Source organism: Balaenoptera ricei, chromosome 3 (assembly GCF_028023285.1).
Source record: "Balaenoptera ricei isolate mBalRic1 chromosome 3, mBalRic1.hap2, whole genome shotgun sequence".
NCBI classification, from domain to species: Eukaryota; Metazoa; Chordata; class Mammalia; order Artiodactyla; family Balaenopteridae; genus Balaenoptera; species Balaenoptera ricei.
In genome coordinates, this window is record NC_082641.1 from 173,762,547 (window position 1) to 173,782,492 (window position 19,946).

The window sequence follows — 19,946 nt, forward strand, 5'->3', positions numbered from 1 at the left end:
AGGAGAGTCTGGCCTTTGCCTTGGCTCCTGGGAGGTGCCCTCTAAGCCCTTGAAGTGTCCTGCTTGAGAAGAGTGCCTTTGTTTACCTGGGGGCCTTGAGCCATGCCAGGCAGCTTGTGCTAACTGTTATGGGTTGAACTGGGTCTTCCCCCTCCCCAAATTCAAATGCTGAAATCAAGCCCTAACCCTCAGTACCTGAGAATGTGGTCGAATTTGGAGATAGCTTCTTTACAGAGGTAATCAGGTTAAAATGAGGTCATTAAGGTGGGCCATTAATAGGGCCCTATTGGGTCCTAATCCAATATGAACAGTGTCCTTATAAAAAGAGGAAATTTGGACCTAGAGGCACACACAGAGTGAAGATGATGTGGAGACACATGGAGAAGATGGCCATCTACAAACCAAGGAGAGGGGCCTGGAACAGATCCTTCCCTTGTGGCCTTCAGAAGGAACCAACCCTGCTGACGCCTTGATCTTGGACGTCTGGCCTCTAGAACTGGGAGGGAATACATTTCTATTGCTTAAGTCTCCCAGTCTGTGGTATTTTGTCACAGCAGCCCTAGCAAACTAGTATACTAACAATGCGGTTCCAGGTAGGCGCTTTGGGTCATGCGGTATCAGCTGACCTCTGGAGGGGCTGGAGGCTGAGGTCAGCCATGTCTACGTGACTGAGCCCCAGTAAAGACTCTGGACACCAAGGCTCAGGGGAGCTTCCTGGGTTGGCTGTACAACACGCGTGTTGTCACTTATCATTGCCAGGAGAGTTCCTGCTGCCCGTGACTGCACTGGAAGCGGACCGCCAGAACCCCGTGCATGGAACTTTCCTGGATACTGCTCCATGCACCGCTTCTCTTGGCTGGTTTTTTTAAAAAAATATTTATTTATTTATTTATTTTTGGCTGTGTTGGGTCTCATTTCTGTGCGAGGGCTTTTCTTTCTAGTTGCGGCGAGCGGGGGCCACTCTTCATCACGGTGCGCGGGCCTCTCACTATCGCGGCCTCTCTTGTTGCGGAGCACAGGCTCCAGACGCGCAGGCTCAGCAGTTGTGGCACATGGGCTCAGTAGTTGTGGCGCACGGGTTTAGTTGCTCCACGGCATGTGGGATCTTCCTGCAACAGGGCTCGAACCTGTGTCCCCTGCATTGGCAGGCGGTTCTTAACCATGCGCCACCAGGGAAGTCCCTGGCTGGGGTTTGAATCCCGGCTTGGCCACTCCCTGGCTGGTGGCCTCATCCAGTCACTGACCAGCTCTGTGCCCCCGTTTCGTTCCCTAAGGAGCTGATAACGCCTATCTCATAGATCCATGCAGAGGGTTGCAGTGCACACGGTACACAGTGAGATGGCAAGCCACTAATTACTGTTATCATTAAGATGATTAAGGCAGCGAGTCTCTGTTGGACGGAGTGGGCTCAGTACCGTCCATGCCTGCTGGGTCAGCCACCTTCTTGGACACTGGTCCCAGCCAAGCCTTGCAGGGTGCCAGAGGGAAGTGGGGATGCACAGAGTGGCCCTGGGCTCCAAGATGGGGACTGTCACTTGTAGATGAAGAGAAGGCACCAGTGCATGATGGCAGCAGAGCCAAATGGGCCCCTTTTTCAAGATCTAGTGCCTCCAATGCCACCTGGGGGCCCAACGGCGTTGGCAGCTAGGCCCTCAGGGTTTTTTGGGGTGAGTTGAGTCCCACTTGCCGCAAAGTTTTACGTGCGTTCCTCTAGCATCATCTGCTTCCGCAGCTAATTTTAGCCCTTCCTGGACCCGGGAAGGAGGCCGGGGGTGGAGGGCTGGCTTGGATGGGTCTGGGGGGTGGAAGCAGCCCCTCCCAGGCCAGCTGGGGCTGTGGGGCAGGACCTGGATAGGTAGAGAACATGGGTGCTGGGGGAGGGGAGGGTGCAAGCTGGCTGGAGCAGTGCCAAGGCCCTGTGGCACGGCTGAACAATGCCCCCTTCACCTCTGTGGCTCCCCAGAGGGTGGGGCTGTATGAGGGAGCACTGGGGAGCAGGGTCCACCATGAATGCCCTCCAGACAGGGCTGGGAGGGGCAGGCAGGGGGCACACCCAGGGCGAGGGCGAGGCTAGAGGGCCTCCTCTCGCTGCCTCTCTTCCCGCCCTGCCCTTGCCCCCACCTGGGCCCACCATGGGGATTGTAATTGAGTAATCGGTGAGGGTGGGCGGGCAGGCTCGGGGCGCTAATTGTGGTGTGTGCAGGATCCCGGGAACGGCATAGGGCCGAGCCGGGTAATTAGTTGTTTTTAAATAAACGTCAGCGGGCATGCTTTAATTAAACCTTCTTCCCAGCGAGAGCCTCGGAGACGTAATCACACTGAGAGAGACACACACTAGACAGAAGAGCATCGGCTCACCAGGAAGGCCTGTCCCGGTCCCGGGGGGCCACATCCCGAATCCCAGGCTCTAGGACCCCCGGTGGGATGGACCCTGGTGCTCTGGGTTGGGAGGTGAGGGGCTGATCCGGGGACCCCTTGGTGGCACTAGGGGGCATAATCACCAAGTCTTCCTCTGGCCTGGTTCTGAGTGGTCTGAAGCGGGTACCGTAACGAGTGGTCGGGAGGTATTTCAGTGTTCTATCCGCCCTCCTGGCAGGGTTTTGGAGGCACGGCCCCTCCCCAGCCCCAGCAGCACCTACCTTGGGTGGCCGAGGTGACCAGGACGGCAGTGACGCAGAGACCCCAGAGCACGGCGGCCAGGCGGGCCATGGTGGCGGCTGGGGCGCGTTCGGGGCTCTCAGTGGCCTGTGCAGGCGGCCTCGCCCCGCATCACCAGGTGGGTGCCACGGCCTGGCCCACCAGTCTGGGGAGGACAGGGAGAGTGAGGTGGGGGCAGCGGCCGACCCCCAGCGGGCCTAGTAGGAGGGGTGTTTGGGCCGGTCCCCTCTCCTCCTGCTGGCGGCTGAGGGCTTCCATCCTGCAGCCCCAAGAGGGGCTGGGCGATGTAACCCCCTCGAGCCAGCCGTATCTGACAGAAGCTGCACCCTTGGGCCAGAGGCTGACCCCCCTCCAAGGCCTCTGGCTTACACTGCACCCTCCACTCCCACCCCAACAGATGGACCCACCCATCTGGGCATCTTGGACCTCCTGGAAGCACCTCCTGGGGTCTGACAGCCCCCCTCGGGTGGCTGGGGCAACGCTTCAGGCTGTCACAGCTATGAAGGGCCCACCTGTACCCAGGCAGGCCTCAGACCCTCCATCACGGAGGAGGAGAGCCCTCTGGAAGCCTCTTCCCCGACCCGAAATCAAGACTCTGCCTATTTGTCTCCCCCGCCCCAGCTTTCTCACCCAGCACAGCGTCCAGGGTGGGGGACCCAGGCGTCTTGGCCGCAGCTTGCAGCCTCTGGGTCTTGGGCAGGAATCCAGGTCCCCACCCCTGGTCCCCTGCTTCCCGTTTCTCTGGCTCTGGTAGCTAATTAGAATCCAGCTGGCTGGCGCCACAGATCAGGGACCAGGGATGACTGAGTCCCCTCTTTCCTCTCAGGGGGAACCCTCAGGGTAAGCTGGAGACAAGCAGGCAGGGTGAGGGGTGGGTGCAGCCCCTGGGGTGCCAGGGAGGGTGAAAGAGGGGTGGAAGTTGTGTGGCGACCCCTGCAATTCCCCCCAAGCCCACCCCGTCTGCCCATCCTCAGGCACAGCGGCTCTGAGGGCACAGAGCCGGGTTCTGACCCACTTCTTCTCCCTCATGGCCTCTCCTCTTCTCACTGCCTCCGTCTCCCCTGGATCCTCTCGAGACTGGACACCCAGATCTTTACTTTTAGTCCTTTGCTTTATCTACACCCCGGTTCTCCAATATGGCCCCAGCCCAGGTGCACCAGCCTGGCCAGGAACTTGCTAGAAATGCACATTCTCTGAGGAGGGTCAGCACCCCATGCTTTTTTGTTTGTTTGTTTGTTTTTTGGCCGCACCGCGCGGCATGCAAGATCTTAGTTCCCTGAACAGGGATCGAACCCGTGCCCCCTGAAGTGGAAGTACAGAGTCTTAACCGCTGGACCGACAAGGAATTCCCCAGCACCTGTTTTAACCGGCCCTCCAGTGTGCAAACCCCTGGTCTGTCCTCTCCCACCGTCACCCCAGCCTGTCCTACGGTCTCAACACCACCGACCAGCCAATACTTTCCAAATCCCTTATTTCCAGTTTGGAATCTCTCAAAAGAACCCCGACTACTGTTTCCCCCCGCAAAATGAAAGCCTATCCGCCAGTCGATTTAACTCCCTGTCCCCACCTCTGCTCCAGCCACTCCTGCTATTCCTCAACCACACCAGGTCCTGCCCCGGGGCCTTTGCACTTGTCACTTCCTCTGCATGTATCTTCTGTCCACCATTTATTCACATGGCCTCTTCCTCTGCTGCCGCACCCCCTTTGGGCCTTGGTTCAAATGTAACTACTTCTCCCTTTTATGGAAGGGCCCCTGCACCGGCAGGGATCATTGAATGGCTTTGTTTTGCTCCTGCTTCTAGAACAGGCCTGACACACAGCAATGAATGCTTGTTGAATGAATCTCAGAACCCAAACCTAGGAATCCTCCTCAATTCCTGACTCCTCTCCTCCCCTCCCCTTCATAAACTCCATCAGCAAGTCCCACGGGCTCTGCCTCCAAAGTATCTCACCAACCTGCCCACTTCTGGCCCTCAGTGCCACCACCAGGACCAGGCCACCATCCTGCTGCACGTGGATGCTTGTCCCGGCCTCCTCCTCCTCCTCCCAGCCTCCCTGCCTCCACGCCTGCCCTCCACTCAGTGCTAAGGGACCATTTAATGATGTAAATCCGAGTATTCACCTCCCACTCTGCCCTCCCCTGGGGTCTCTGTTCCTCATCAGGGCCTAGAGGCCGCTGGTGACCCAGCAACACCATGCTCTCCAGCCTACCCACTTCCCGTTCCTAGAAGCTCCAGCTTCCTTCCAGCCCGAGCCCTTGCCTGGGCTGCTCCTCTGCCTGGAATGCTCTCCCAGCATCCCCACACGCCTGCTGGAGCTTTTCACCATTCAGGGCTCAACCTCAAGGGCACCCCAGAAGAGTGACCTACCCCGACCACCCTAACCACTCCCGCCGCCCTCGCTTGCCATCCTTCAGCTCCATTTTTGTTTGTTTGTTTCTTTTTTTGGCTATGCCGCACAGCATGCAGGATCTTAGCTCCCCAACCAGGGATCGAATCCTTGCCCCCTGCAATGGAAGCACGGAGTCCTAACCACTGGACCGCCAGGGAAGTCCCTAGCCCCATTTTTAATTCACGGCACCTGAAATTACATTCTTGTAAAAATTACCTTCCCCACTAGACCATGAGCAACTTGAGGGCAGGGACTCAGCACAGGTTCTCAAGAAAGATGAGGGCAGCTCGCTCATGGGGCGGGACATCCCTCCAGGCCTGTCTCCTCTCATGTGAGACGGGAAGGTAGTTTCCCAGGGCAACCCTGCAGCCCTGCTCCCCGATCCCGACCCGCAGCAGCTCTCTGCACCCTCCCCAGCGCCCAGCCTTCAGGAAACTCCCCCCTCTACTTCCTCAGCCCACAACTGTCTCTTATCCCGCAACCCTGTCCACATATGGCCTTTGATGGGTTTTGGTTCATTTCATAGCACTTTACAATTTTACATGGTGGGGGGGGTGTTCTTCACCACTTCATTTCTCCTGCACCCCATCTTCCAGCCATGGTCAGATGGTGGGGGGGACTGACCCTAGGCTGATGGATGCTCCCCTCCCTGACCCTCCCCTAGAGAGTGAAACTGGTGAGTATCTCCTCCCTGGCTCTCCCTTAGGGAGTTAAACTCCTTAGCGTCTGGTTAATGCTGGAGAGGCTGCTGGATTGCCAGGCTCTGGGGGCAGCCAGCCAATGTGGGTCTGGAGCCCGACCCTGCCATTTCATGCCCCGTGACCCTGAGCGGGTCCTCCCCACTCACGCCCCCAGTTCCCTCGAAACCTCGAATCTGCAGGGTTCTGGTAAGGACCACAGTCTACGTACACAGTAGACCGGCAAGGGACCCATCAGAGGGTGCTGTCACAGCAGAGTGAGAGTCAGGGCACGGGGAACGTCCATCTGAAGGAGGCGGCTCCTCTCCTCCTCCCAGGCTGCACCCCGGGACACCAGGACCCCAGGCCTCTTCCCCGTCCACACCCCACCTCAGGGATCCAACCAGCCTCGTGGCTTTAGACACCATCTGTACCGTGACGACTGCCACATCTGAGTCCCCGCCCCGCTTCCCTCCTCAGGTCTACACCCCCATCTGGGTCTCCGAAGCATCTGGAGACTGACCAGACTGGACACAGTCCCCCATTTCAGTGCCTGGTCCCCCCCTCCTCCCAGGTCCTTGGGCCAAAACCCCAGGAGTCAAAATCTTGGGTTCCTCTTTCCCTCACCCCCACAGCCAGTTCAGGAGTAAGTCCTGGGTCTGCACCTCCAGAACACCCCAGCGTCCACCCGTCCATCCTCGGCAGCCCCCCTCCAGACCTGGGCATCACCATCTCTACCAAACGGCCCTGACCTCTTCCCAGCCGCCCTCCAGCCCCTCTCACTCCCGCAGCCCAGGCTCCCCCCGCCTCCCCTCACCCGCCACTGGCAGTCAGAGGGGCCTTTAAAAACATTATGGTATAATATATATATATATATGTGACATAAAACTCGTCATTTAACCATTTTTAAGTACAGAATTCAGTGGCATTAACTGCATTCTCAATGCTGTGCCACAACCACTGCGATCTATTTCCAAAACGTTTGTATCACCCCAAACGGAAACCTGGTACCCGTTAATCAAGAACTCCCTCTCCCCTCTCCCCTCAGGCCCTGGCGACCACTCATCTGCTTTCTGTCTCTACGCATTTGCCTGTTCTGGGCATCTCATATGCATGGAGTCATATCGTGTTGGCCAAAAAGTTCGGTTGGGTTTTTCCATAAGAAGTTATGGAAAAATCCGAACGGACTTTTTGGCTAATCCCAATACAATCTGTGGCCTTTTGTGTGTGACTTCCTTCACTCAGCAAAACGTTTTTGAGGTTCACCCGTGTTGTAGCCTGTGTCAGTTATTCCTCTTTCTGGCTGAGTAATATTCCACTGTACAGCCGGACCACATTTTGTTTACCCATTCATCATTTAAAAATAAAAAATTTTGGGGGGGCTGCGTTGGGTCTTCGTTGCTGCGCACAGGCCTTCTCTAGTTGCGGTGCATGTGCTTCTCATTGCGGTGGCTTCTCTTGTTGTAGAGCATGGGCTCCAGGTGCCGCGGGCTTCAGTAGTTATGGTGCACGGGCTTAGTTGCTCTGCGGCAATGTGGGATCTTCCCGGACCAGGGATTGGACCTGTGTCCCCTGCATTGGCAGGTGGATTCTTAACCACTGCACCACCAGGGAAGTCCTAAAAATTTTTTATTGGAGTATAGTTGATTTACAATGTTGTGTTAATTTCAGGTGTACAGCAAAGTGAATCATTTATACCTGCATCCACTCTTTTTTAGATTCTTTTCTCATATAGGCCATTACAGAGTATTGGGTAGAGTTCCCTGTGCTATACAGGGTCCTTATTAGTTATCTATTTTATATGTAGTAGTGTGTAGATGTCAAAGTTTTTGGTTTTTGTTTTGGCCGTGCCAGGCAGTTTGTGGGATCTTAGTTTCCTGACCAGGGATTGAACCCATGCCCTCGGCAGTGAAAGCAAGCAGTCCTAACCACTGGCCCACCAGGCAATACCCTATCCATCATTGATGGACACTCAGGTTGTTTCCACAGAGGGACTTTTTAAAGACAATGTTGGGAATTCCCTGGTGGTCCAGTGGTTAGGACTTGGTGCTTTCACTGCCGAGGGCCCAGGTTCGAGGAACTAAGATCCCACAAGCCGCTCAGCATGGCCAAAAAAAAAAAAAAAAAAAAGTCGACACATTGCTCTCCTGCTTAAATCCCTGCCGAGGCTCCCACTCCACATGCCATGAGGTCACGCACGCCCGGCTCCTGCCCCTTTCCCGCTGCTCCAGCCACGCTGGTTCCCACCATGCAGTCTCGGCCTGTGTCCCTTCGATCTCAGCTCATGTCCCCTCCTCAGAGATGCGGGTGGGCCTCCGCCACCCTGCACCATAGCACCTTGCGTTCAGTGCCCGTTTGTCCCGTCCCCACCATCCCATAACCTCCCACGTCTCCATCTTCCTCTCGGTAAAATGGGGCTACCTCATAGCGTAGCTGCACGACAAGATGAATTCATACCCGTGAAACACACAGGGCCATGCCCGGTGCATAGTGAGTACAGAGTGTCCTGGGCCGAACTGTCACCACCATCCCCCACCAATCACGTCACTGCTGTGTGACTTGACTTGTCCGCTCGTGGATTTCCTTTGTAGCCCCCGGAGAATGGAAGCTCCCGAGGCCGTCCCTTGGTGCCTAGACGTGCAGTAGGTCCTCAAACAAATATCGACCAGATGAACACAAGGATGGTGGTGGGGGCAGCTGGATGGGGCGTCTGCCCTGTGACCTGGGGCCCAAGCCTGGCCCACACAGGCTGGGCACCACTGCCTCAGGGGCACAGAAGGTGTTCCTCATGGGCTGCTTGCTGCTCCCTGAAGCCCCTTCCCTGCAGCAGCTCCTCCAGGAAGCCCCAGGCACCCCCAGAACTGTCCGCACCTCGGGGCTGGAGCAGGGGAACTGGGCACTGCAACTTCTGTTCCCTCTCTTCCTGGCCTGACTGCACGCCCACTCGGCCCCGGGGAGTTTCGCCTGCTGCCTGAGGCTCACCTAAGCGAGGAGGGGAGGTCAGACGTGGATAGGTGGGAACCACCTGGGAGGCGCAGGCCTGACTACCCCCGAGGCCTTGGGATGAATGGAATTGTGTTCCCCTCCTAAAAAGATACACTGGCATCCTATCTCCCAGCACCTCAGAATGGGATCTTCTTTGGACATAAAGAGGTAGTCAAGTTAAAATGAACGAGGTCATTAGGGTGGACCCTAATTCAATCAGACTGGTGTCCTTATAAAAAGGGGATATTTGGACACAGACACCCCCCCCCCGCCCCACCAAGGAGAACGCCACGTGAAGACGGAGGCAGAGATTGGGGTGATGCGTCTACAAGCCAGGGACTGCTGGCAAACCACCAGAAGCCAGGGGAGAGGAAGGAACCAACCCTGCTGACACTTTCATCTTGGACTCCGGGCCTCTAGAACTGGGAGATAATAAATTTCTGTTGTCAGAACCCAGTCTGGGGTATGTGGTCACAGCAGCCCTAGCAAACTCGCACAGGGTGTCAGGGCACGTGGTGGGGGAGTTGAGGCAGAGATGGGGGCAGGGCCCTGAACCACACAACTTCAGGGGAGCCTTTCAACTACAGGGTGTGTGGACTCAGCTGGGATCTCCAGTTTGCCAGAACCACCCATGATGCCAGGGGCAGCGGCTGACACCTCTGTGCCCCATTCTGAGCACTGCATGCCTGTATCTCCTTTAATCCTCAGAAGAACTTAGTAAGGGGGCAGGGGGTGTATACCCACATTTTACACAAGAGGAAAGTGAGATCCCAGGGGCACCTGACTGGCAAGGGGTCTTTGAACCCCAGGCTGAGCATGGGGAGCTGGGGAGACCTGGGGGCCCTCGAAAGCCCCCTCCTCTGGGCCCCCACTGCATCTGTGTAAGCATCCTCAGAAGTGGACACGCCCACAGGGGTCAGGTGAGCCCCCACCTGTGTCTGTCCCCACCTCGAGCCTCAGAGGGCTTGAGTGACCCCAATTTAACCCATGGGAAACAGGGCCCACCACCCTCTGAGCCCCAGGTGTGTCGGACCCCCAGGTCACATGGGCCGCCCACTGGTCCCACACCTGCCTCCGGGTTTGCCTGAGCCCCACATCAGTTTCAAGTCAAGGGGCGGGTGCAGTGGGGTCCCAGGGCCGGGTGACACGGCCCAGGCTCTGTCCTCAGCTGCCCTGGGATGGGGCAGGGGAGGGTGGGTGATAGGAGGAGAACCAGCTGCTGGAGGAGGGGAGGCGCTGCTACCTTGCCATCCAGCGAGGTTGCCATGGCAACCCTCAGTGCTTGAGTGGGTGGGAGTCTGAATGCGGGGTTGGGGGTGGGGGCCGGCGCACCAACAGCGGGGTTCCGGGCCCCTCAACACAAGTTTCCTGCCTCTTGCTCCGTCCCCAGCAGCCTTGAGTCTTCCCCAAACCCAGCAGCCCGAGAGCCCAGCTCCACAGGCCCATCTCCTCCAGGAAACCCTCGGGCATGGCAGGGTGGGTAACTAGCAGGCCCTGGGATAGGTCCAAGGACTTGGCTCCTGGATCTCAATCTGCTGTGTGATTTCGGGCCAGGCTCTTGGCCTCTCTGAGCCCATTTCCCCATCCCTACTCTGGGACTAACAGACTTCCCTCACAGAGACGGAGCAAGTGCCCAGAGAGTGTCCGGCACATAACCTCCTTCAGGAAGGGGGCTGTGGGCTCAGGGAGGGCAGGGTCCCCACCAAACCCTCAGCTCCACCCCCTCATCTTCCCATATCTCAGCAGAGGGCAGCCCAGTCCTCCCAGGCGCTCAAGAACCATACAGATATCCTGGACCCCTCTTCTCCTCTCATCCCTGCAGCAGCTCCTGCGTCTCCTTCTTCAGAATCTGCTCACTTTCTCCTGACTCCTTGGTCCCCTCCCTGGTCCAGCCCTGTCGCCTCCTCCCCTGTCTCCCAGCTCTCCACCCTTGCTGCCCCGTCTGTTCCACATACAGCCACCAGAGGGCGCCTGTGAGCATCTGAGTCTGGGCACATCCCTCCTCTGCTCAGAACCTTCCATGGCTCCCACCTCACTCAGAGCAAAAGCCAAAGCCCTTCCTCGGCCCACAAGGCCCTGCACACTCTGCCCTGTCCCCTCCCTACCTTCACCTCTTTACACTTTCCCCCTTACTCACTCACACCAGGCACAGTCCCCTCTCAGGGCCTTTGCACTGGCCGTTCCCTCCTCCCCAGATACCTGCATAGCTTCTCCCTTGCCTCCTTCAGGTCTTTACGCAAACGCTGCCTGCTCTGGGAGGCCCTGCTGGCCCCAGCACTCTTGCATCCTGCTCTGGCTTTATTTCTACATGGCACTCATCGCTAGCATGCCAGCCACGCGTTTTACTTATTTGCTTATTATCTCTCTCCCACTAGATGTCGGCGCCACAGGGTGGGGTTTGTCTGTCTTGTAAATTTTAAAAGGTCACTCTGGCTGCCAAGTGGTGCTGGACTGCAGGGGGTGGGACCATTCAAAACCTCCCCTTCTCCCTGGATGCCTCCTCCCTGGTCTCCCCCATCTATCTGCTACTCCCACCACTTCGGATCTCTACCCTGCAGCCAGAATGATCTTTGCAAAATGAAAACCCAATCACATCCCTCCCTGCCTACAGTCCTCCATGGCTCCCTATTGCCTCAGAGGCCTCAACATGGCATTTCAGGCCCTGGTCTCCTGCTACCTTCTCATCACCTTCTCTGCTCTGGCCTATCCTCACCCTCCACATCTCTCTCTCACATACCCAGAGGACTCCTGCCCTCTGTCCCTTCTTCCTCCAAAAGTCTCTGCCTGCCAGGACTGTGTTGGTCCCTCCCGTACCCACACTAGCGGCACACTGGGTCTCCACATTTTACTCCCCTAATTGGACTTGGGCTCTGCAGTTGAAAGTCTATCCCACCAGGGAAAGTTCCATCGTGGCTTGGCCTGGCTCTCTGTTGCATGCCCAGCCCTGGGCAAGGAGAGGGTTCTTGTTAATTTGTTTAATGAACGAAGATGAAACAGACCCATAGAAGAGGTTGTCCATTCAGTGGATAGTTACCTAGCTCCCACCTGGTCACAAGTGCTTTGGAGGAAAATAGGCTTGTAGGGGAGAGAGAGAGTGAAGGGGGTATGCGTGGGTGCAAATGTAGATGGGGTGGTCAGGGAACACCTGGCCAAGAAGGTAACATTTTAGCAAAGGTCTCAAGGAGGGGAGCCATCTAGGTACTGGAGAAAGAGTATCCAGGCAGTGGGAACAGCATATGCAAAGGCCCTGAGGTAGGAATGTGCTGGAGTGTGGCTCTGGCCCAGTGAGTGAGGGGAGAGAGGGAAGAGGTGAGGGCGGGTTTACAGGGCACAGTGAGCAGGGCCTGTGGGAGTGAGGTGGGAGCCGTGGACGTTCTGAGTGGGGACAAGACGTGCCCTGACTCGGGTACTCACAGACTGCTGCTGGCAAGGGGAGATCAGACTGTGTATGTGAGGAGGGGTGCTGCTGAGAGCAGAGGGTGCGCCCCACCCCCCCCCCCTCCTTGTTTCTCCAGGTCCACACTGCTGTCAGAACCAGAAACCTGCACTTTCCCCCTCCCCCTCCCCTTCCCTCTGCCTTCCAACCAATCATCTACTAAATCATGTCAACTCTGTCTCGAAAGCCCCACACGGGTCCATCTCTAATGTCTCAAGGCCTCCACCTGGGCCTTCACCTTGACGGCTGTGGCGGCCTCCTACCCACACTGGCCTCTCCACTGCCCCCCCCGCCCCGCCCACCCGCCCTCTGCAGTTCTCTCCTACAAAGCAAGCCAGAGGGAGCGCATGCTAAACATTCCAACCATGTCTCATGGGCCTTGACCCCTTCACAGGCCTCCCCAGCCCCGTGGACAAGTAGAAACGCAAACCCACAAACAGTCCTTCGGCCCCCAAGACCGGCGTCCTCTCTCCCCGCCTGGCCAGGAAATGTCTTTCCTTTCCCCCCCAGCCACCCCCTTCCTTCTGACCTTAGGGCGGGCCCCTCCCTCTCACAAACTCTCCCTCTCCTCCACTTTATCCCTCTTTCCCCTCCAGATCTTAGCTGGGAAGCCCCCTCCACCAGGAAGCTCTCCCTGACTTGCAGGCCAACCGGGCACCTCTTTGACGCTCCTCGCCGCAGTGGGTTGGTACCATGGTGGCCTGTGGTCCATTTCCACCCCAAGGTGTTCCCTGACTGGCCACAAGCCTCGCACTCACTCCAGGCATGCAGACCAGTGCTGAAAACAGTCATGGGAGCCAGGGCCTGAGGCAGAGCGCACGGAAGAAGGCTCTGGGGCCCTCTGCTACCACCAGACTAGCAGCGAAGGGGCAGAGACCAGAGGGATGGGGAGACGGTGCTCGGCAGGGCGAGAGGGAAGAGGCCCTGGGTCTCGGGGTCCTAGGTTCAAATCCCAGCTGTGCCCACTTTAGGCTGTGTGACGAGGCCCCCACCTCCCTCCTCTGCATTCTGTCTCTTCCCCAGGGAAACGGGTTGAAAGTCTCACAACACTGGTTATGGGGCTTAGAAGTGGTATCCAGTAATCCTACGCGTCTCTTTTAGAGCACGTACTGTGCACCAGGCACCGATCTAGGTGCTGGAGAGACAGCCAGGTACGAGTCAGACACAAAGAACACTAAAGAGGTCAATCCCGTGATGTACTAGTGTTGTGTGTATGTGTCATGCAATCTTAAATACGGTGATGGGGAAAGGCTGGACACGTCAGCAAAGCTCTGGGAAGCTGAGGGAGGAGCCACAGAGGTGCCCAGGGAGGAGAAGACTCGTGCAAAGGCCCTGGGGCTGGCCGGGGCCTGCATGTTTGAGAACCAGTGAGGGAGCGAGCACAGGGGAGTGGGAGGAGGTGAAGGCAGGGAGGTGAAAGGGACAGACAGCACCAGACTTGCCCCCAGTGGGGCTGTCCCTCTGCTGATGAGGGTGCATCCAAGGATGCCCTGACCTTCACCACCAGGGGCAATGGGGCGGGAGGGGGCTGGTGCTGCAGGGTGGGAGTTGGGCACCTGTGGCCTGGACACTGCCCACAGCCAATGGGCTAAAAATGGTTTTGCCACTTTCAAAGGGTTAAGAAGAAGAGGGAGAAGAAGACTAGTAAGCCCGCCAAAGTCTCCAATACTTGCTGTCTGGGTCTTCACAGAGGGACTTTGCCGACCCCTGATCTACAGCAGAGGTACTCACCTGGGAGGGTGCACAATTTTGCTCCTCTTCCCAGGCTGTTTGGCAATGTCTGGAGACATTTTTAGGTGTCACAACTGGCGGGGGGTGGGGCAGGGGGGCATGCTACCGGTATCTAGAGGGTTGAGGCTAGGGACGTTAAAAAGTCCTATGATGCACAGGTCACTCCCCCTGCCGAGAACGACACAGCCCCAGTGTCAGGAACGCCACAGCCGGGACACCCTGCCCTGGGCCCCTCACCTGTCTGCACCACCTCCCCGACCCTGGACAGGAGCACCCACCTGGCGGCCTGGCCTACCGGGTATTTTTAGCCCCTGAGGGAGAGGACCTGGCTATTTTTAGCTTTTGGAGGGGGGGGGGGTGGGTGGGCAAGGCTATTTTTAGCCTGGGCATCTATTTATTGCAATTTTTATCTTCCCCAAATTTTGAAGTTGGGGGGAGGGTGGCAGGGGGGTTTCTACTTGGCTAATTCCCCAGTGCCGGCACAGACCACTGAAACAAGGGTGGGGCGTGAGAGAGAGCCTGGGCTAGTGCCCCCACGAAGGAGGGGTTGCTCAGTCCTTGACCGTGGCACTCCTACCCCTGGCAAGGGCAGGGGGGGCCCCACATTACCCTCCAGGCTCTAAACCCTATATGCACGCAGCCCTGCAGAGGAGCCGCCTCCCCACGCTGACACCCTCACACACAAGAGCACCCATGAGGCCACCCCAGGGAGAGGCCTCACAGGTGTCTGCATGGGACAGGTGCAGAGCTGGCCTGGTCTGGCCCCTGGTGGGTAGCCCTGGATCCCCCAAAGGGACAGGGGTCGATGGGGAGCCCTCACTGTGCAAAGCCTGGGGGGAGTCGCCTGGGGTCTCCAGTCCTTTGAGAGGCCCCCTCCGACTTAGCTAAGAGTTCTTGAGCATCTACTGTGGGCCAGGCATAAGTCTAGGCACCTGGCATCCGAAAGCAAACCAAGTAACAAATTCCCTGAGCACTTGGATCCTGGTCGGGGAGACAGACGATAAACAAACAGGCACAATAAATCAGGAAATTACAGAGTGTGCGAAAAGCCATCAGCGCTACGGAAAGTCAGGAGGCAGGTGGGAAGCTGCAATTTTAAACAGGTTGCATGGGTAAAGGTTACTGAGGAGGTGACATCTGAAGCGGGTGAGGGAACAAAGTTTTTGCAGATGTCTGGGTGAGGGGTCCAAGTGAAGGAGCGGCCAGTGCAAAGGTCCTGGGGTAGGACTGCGTTTAGGAGCAGTGAGGAGAGAGGGGGTGAGGGGGAAGAGGTGATAAGGAAGGTCATGCAGGTTTGGACCACAGGACACCCCACGGGATTGGGATTTGCTGTGGTGCCAAGACGCAGGGGCTGCTGTTTTCCGAGTCGAGGGCTGCCTCTCCCCAGCTGGGACTCTGGCCCTTCTGGATGGGGAGACACAAGCCTTCTCCCCCACTGCTGCGATAGGAGCCCCTTGACTGAAATTGCTTTTGTCACTAGACTGTGTGCTCCCTGAGGACAAGACTGGGGCACCGTCCCCACGGCGTCCCCAGCACAGCGCCTAGTGAAAAGACACTTGGCAAATATTCACAGATTTCATGAAGAGGTGCACCCAGCCTCGCTCCAAGGAGCCCCACATACATACACCTGGGAGCACGCCTGCAGGTGCCCACAAGATGCAGAGAGCTGCTCACACATGGAAACACACACACACTGCCAGCCCCTCTGCAAAACTCACAAACACTAGCACACAAAAGACCCTTATGAACATAGGACCAGCCTGTCGGACACGTGGCCGGCTGCACACAGGCTCGTCCAGGTCACCATCCAAATCACACAGAACAGGTACACACAGGTGCAGACAGACGTGTAACACAGGACTGGATTCTAGGGGCAGTGGGAGCCACTTCCAGACCTCTGTTCAGCAGCCCCCTCCCACCTGGGACCCCACTTTCTTTTTCATCAGGGTGGCCAAGGCGAGAGCTGGGAGGAGTGCTGGTGCCGTCAGGTCCAGTTCCAGACCCAGGGAACCCCCATCTCAGGAGCATCCCCCCCCCCACCGCCTCCCTGGAGGGTCTGGAGGAGGGGAAATGTCTGGCGTCTGGAAATTGAATCCTCGGGAGGAGCCCACACAGAAACCACAGCCCTCTGTGTGTCCTTGGCCACACGTCTGGCTGGAGAGGTAGGAGGGGGCAGAGACTGAAAACTTCAGCTCCCCGTGGCCAGCGGGTGGGGACATCGGGGATCCCGCTCCTCCTGTTCTCCATCACGGGCACCCATTCTGGGGCCAAGCAGCACAGCCTCCTGGGATCGGCACCCCCACCCCCAGATGCCCAGGCTGGGGCTGAAGCGCCACACTCTCTCCTGCCAGCCTGGGCACCCAGGGAGGACGCAGATGCCAGGCGCAGGCAGCAGGCAGCCCCGCACATGCAGGTGGACCCCAGGCCGGGACCAGATCGCTTGATGCGAACAGACTCCGGAGCAGCCAGGGCGCCCGCTGGCCCCTCCCCCACTGGCCGGCAGGGTCCTCCTTGGGCCCCCCAGGAGAAGAGGCTCCCCAGGGCAGGCTGGGAATAGAAACCAGACTTCGAGTCTCCTGCCTTCCACCTCCTCCCTGCAGGCCCCACAGCCCAGATGCGCTGGTCCCCAGCTACCTGCCCTCCCCCAACCCTGGGCATCGTCTCCACGTCCAAGGGCAGACATAGCACGGGTGATCCTGCCTTAGGCCAGCTCCCCACAAGTGGATGTTGGGATGGGCACCCCCTGGAGTGAGGGAGGGCCTGGTAGGGCATTGGAGAGCAGGAGTAAGAAGCATGGGGGGAGCTAAGGCCCCGTGGGAGGTCAATGAGGAAGAGGAGGAAGAAGGTGGCAATGCCAGCAGGAGGGCCAGGCACTCACATGTGAGCACACACGTATGCGCTCGGTGCGTGGGGGCCATTGTTGCCAGCCAGGGATCGAATTAGTTCCCTTTTCTGCTTTCCAGATGATTTTTCATCTCTGTAATTAATGGGCAAGTCAGTTCTGAACAGCATGGCAGGCAAATTACTAGTTAGGAAGATCACGGATAACTTTCTCGATATGATAATGAAGGTTGTATTCCTTCTCTTAGTCTCCCTGTTTTCATCCTACTTTTAAGTAATAAATTCGGCATTAGTGGGAGGGGAGTGGGGAGGAAGGAGAAGTCACCTGCCCCCAGAGCTGGGGCCTGACCCAGGCTGACCGGGGAGTCCTCAGCCCCTGGCCATGGGGCAGATGGAGAGGATGAGAGACGGGGACCCTCCGTGGGGCACCCTGACACCCCGATGACCGATTCAGGGCATCAGGCCTAGGAGAACACGTGGAGGGCAGGGAGCCCCCAGGCTGCTAGCCGGGGTGAAGGAGTTGGGACTGGGGTCGGGTTACAGGCTTATGCCGGCCCTTTGGGTGCTGGAGAGGGGAGCAGAGATCAACGGCCTCTCCCCAAGGAGAATCGAGATCCACAGGCCCAGAGCAGATATCCACTCTCAAGCGTAGTACCCCACACCTATCCTCACACTGTCCAACCCCCTCTCCTCGATGACTCCTGAAGCAGCTGAGAGAACAGGGCAAGCAGAGAGAGGGAGAGAAAGAGAAAGAGAGAGGCGGAGAGACAACCAGCCATCTTGGCAGCCATTTTGAACTCCTCCCCCTGCTCCCCCCTGCACACCACATGTTTGGAGGTAGGCAGCAGAACCCAGACCCTGGGTCCTGCAGAAGCCGGGAGGAAAGGGGGCCCTGTTCTCAAGGCTGGGATGGAGGGACACCCACTCAGCTGCCATGACTTTGGGGGGAGAGGTGGGGGAGGGAGGAGTGGACTTCGGGGAAGGTACAGTGAGGTGCTGGGTAGGCATGGGGCTGGGTGCTGACCGAGACTGGAAGACTAGAGACAGGTATGTGCGTGCGGGCTGTGTGCAGGCAGGGGGCTAGCGGTCTTCAGATGGGTGCCAGGGGTGCACTGGAGAAATGCCTGTGGGGCCACTTTTTGGCCAGGGCTGGAGCACACACAGCGCTGCCCACCCTCTTCTGCACGGACTCCTGTCACAGGACCCTCAGATGGAAAGATGACAATTGAAACCCCAGGCTCTACCCAATGAACACCTGGGAGAGAGGGAGGGCTTGCTCTCAAAGCCCGACTCCGGGTGGCTTAAACCCCACAGCTTCCCACGCTTAACCGGGTACCGCGAAGAGAAGATGCTCTCGGTGGCTACAGCCGGCCAGACACCCAGACAGACCCCTCCCCATCCCCCGCGCCTCTGCCTCCCAGAGAAAAACAACCCCCAGGCCGGCATCCTGCGGTGCCAGCCCCCAACGCGGCTCCTCTGGGGGCCGGGGCCCGCGCGCGGCGCGCACACGCACCCTCTCCGCTCACACCCAAACACCTACACAAACAGGGCGCCAAGCACCCGCGCGCACACGCACCGGGGACACGCAGGCACCGCCGCGCCGCTTCCCCACAAAGGCTGGCGCGCGCGCGGGCACACGCAGCCACGCGCGGGCACACTCGCGGTCCCCTCCCCCCACCGGCACCCCGCGGCCGCGCATCCGCACCCCCGACACTCCATGGGGGCTGCCCCTCCCGGTCCCCTGGCCGGTGCGGGTGAGGTGCAGGCCGCCCTCGATTTCCCTCGCGCTCCTGTGCGGTAACCCGCGGCTCCAGTATCCCCTCCCCCTTCCCGGCTAGCACAGGCCCCGGCTCCCATCTTCCCTACCTCGGCCCACACACCTGGCCCAGGTACGGCGTCCCCCTCGCCCTGGGCCCGCAGACACTCACCTGTCCAGCGCCGCTCCGGGGTCGGCTTTGCGGGTCTCTCCTGCGGCTCCGCGAACCCAGGCCCCCCGCCCGGCACATCTCCCGGAACCGGGGCTGGGGGGAAACGGGCGAGGGTTGGCGGGGCCCAGCACCGCCGCCACCAACCAAAAATTTAAAAAAAAAAAAAAAAAAGCGGATTACACAGCTCCAAAGGCGGCCCCCTCGCGGCAGCAGAGACTCGGGGCTGGGGGCGACCGGGTCCGCGCCCCTCCCAGGGAGGGAGGCGGCGGAGGCGGCGGGGCGGGGGCGGTGTCAGAGCTCCGGGGGCTGGGGCGAGGCGGAGCCCCCCGAAGAGGCGCTAGCAGCTGCCCGCATCTCCCCCGCAGCTCCGCGGCCCCGACGGAGGCTGCACGTGTGCGCCCAGGCGACTTCCCAGCCCCCTCCGACGGTGGCAGCCGAGGAGTTAACGGGGCAGCTGGGGCGCCCCTGCAGCCCCCCGCCGCCCGGCGGCGCCGCTCCGGGGCCCGCGGGGCCCCATCCGCCGGGGCCTTCTCGGCAGACGGCGGGGCGGGGGCGCCGCAGCGCCGACAGCTCCCGCGCCGACGGCTCGGGCTCCCCGCAGTGGCCGCAGGGGGCTCGGATAGGGGGCGGGCGCCGCGGAGCTGGAGGGGGGGCGCGGCTGTAGGCGGGCGAGGCGGTGTCGCGCCCCCGGGGTGGCTGGAGGGGGGGCGCTCAGCCGGGCCCGTGGGCACCGCAGGACGCGCGGACAGAGCCGGCGCCGGGCACCAGCAATGACAAGCCGCCTGCTCGCCCCTCTCTCCGGCGCACCAGCTCCAGGAGGGGGGCGCGGGCGCGCATAAAACGCGGCGCGGAGCCGCCGCCCAGGACCGGCCGCAGCAACCTGCCCGAGCGCACCGGGGGCCGGCCCGAAAACCCGGGATGGATTTTCCTCCCCTTCGCCCCCTCTAGCCCCTCTGGAAAAACGGGGAGAGGGAAGGAGACGTGCTGGATCCCGGCGTTGGAACGGGAAGTGGGGGAGGGGAGACAAGCTCAAGGAAGACCCGGAGCGGATTTTGCCCTTAGCGAAGTAAAGGAAAGGCGCGGAGCCCGGTGAGGGGAGAAATGGGAGAGATCTGGAAGGGGTATGCAAAACCCGGGTTGGATTAGATGGAGATGGGAGGAACGAAGGGAGCTGCGACAAGGCCAAATGCACCCGGGGCACGCAAATTTCGGGCCGGATTCTTCCTCGGGAGACGGAGTAATGCGTCATGCCTAATGCAGTGGGAACAAGCAAGACCTGGCCTAGAGTTCCCAGACCTG

The 19,946-nt window shown here is 59.2% G+C and overlaps 1 protein-coding gene across 6 annotated transcripts in view; it reads right to left on the reverse strand.

The window, feature by feature from the left end:
* The window catches only part of ADGRL1 (adhesion G protein-coupled receptor L1), a 45,923-nt gene extending 26,307 nt beyond the window's left edge, over window positions 1-19,616 (reverse strand). For 4 of the 6 annotated variants that reach the window (XM_059918303.1, XM_059918304.1, XM_059918298.1 and 1 more), the window contains exons 1-2: window positions 18,648-19,616; window positions 2,640-2,803 (exon numbers count right to left, since the gene is read on the reverse strand). In XM_059918303.1, coding sequence (XP_059774286.1) covers window positions 2,640-2,709 — 70 coding nt within the window. In that variant the 5' untranslated portion in view covers window positions 2,710-2,803; window positions 18,648-19,616. The remainder of the gene's footprint in view (window positions 1-2,639; window positions 2,804-18,647) is intronic. The other 2 variants (XM_059918301.1, XM_059918299.1) reach the window with 1 other exon arrangement.
* Between the last annotated feature and the right edge of the window lie 330 nt (window positions 19,617-19,946).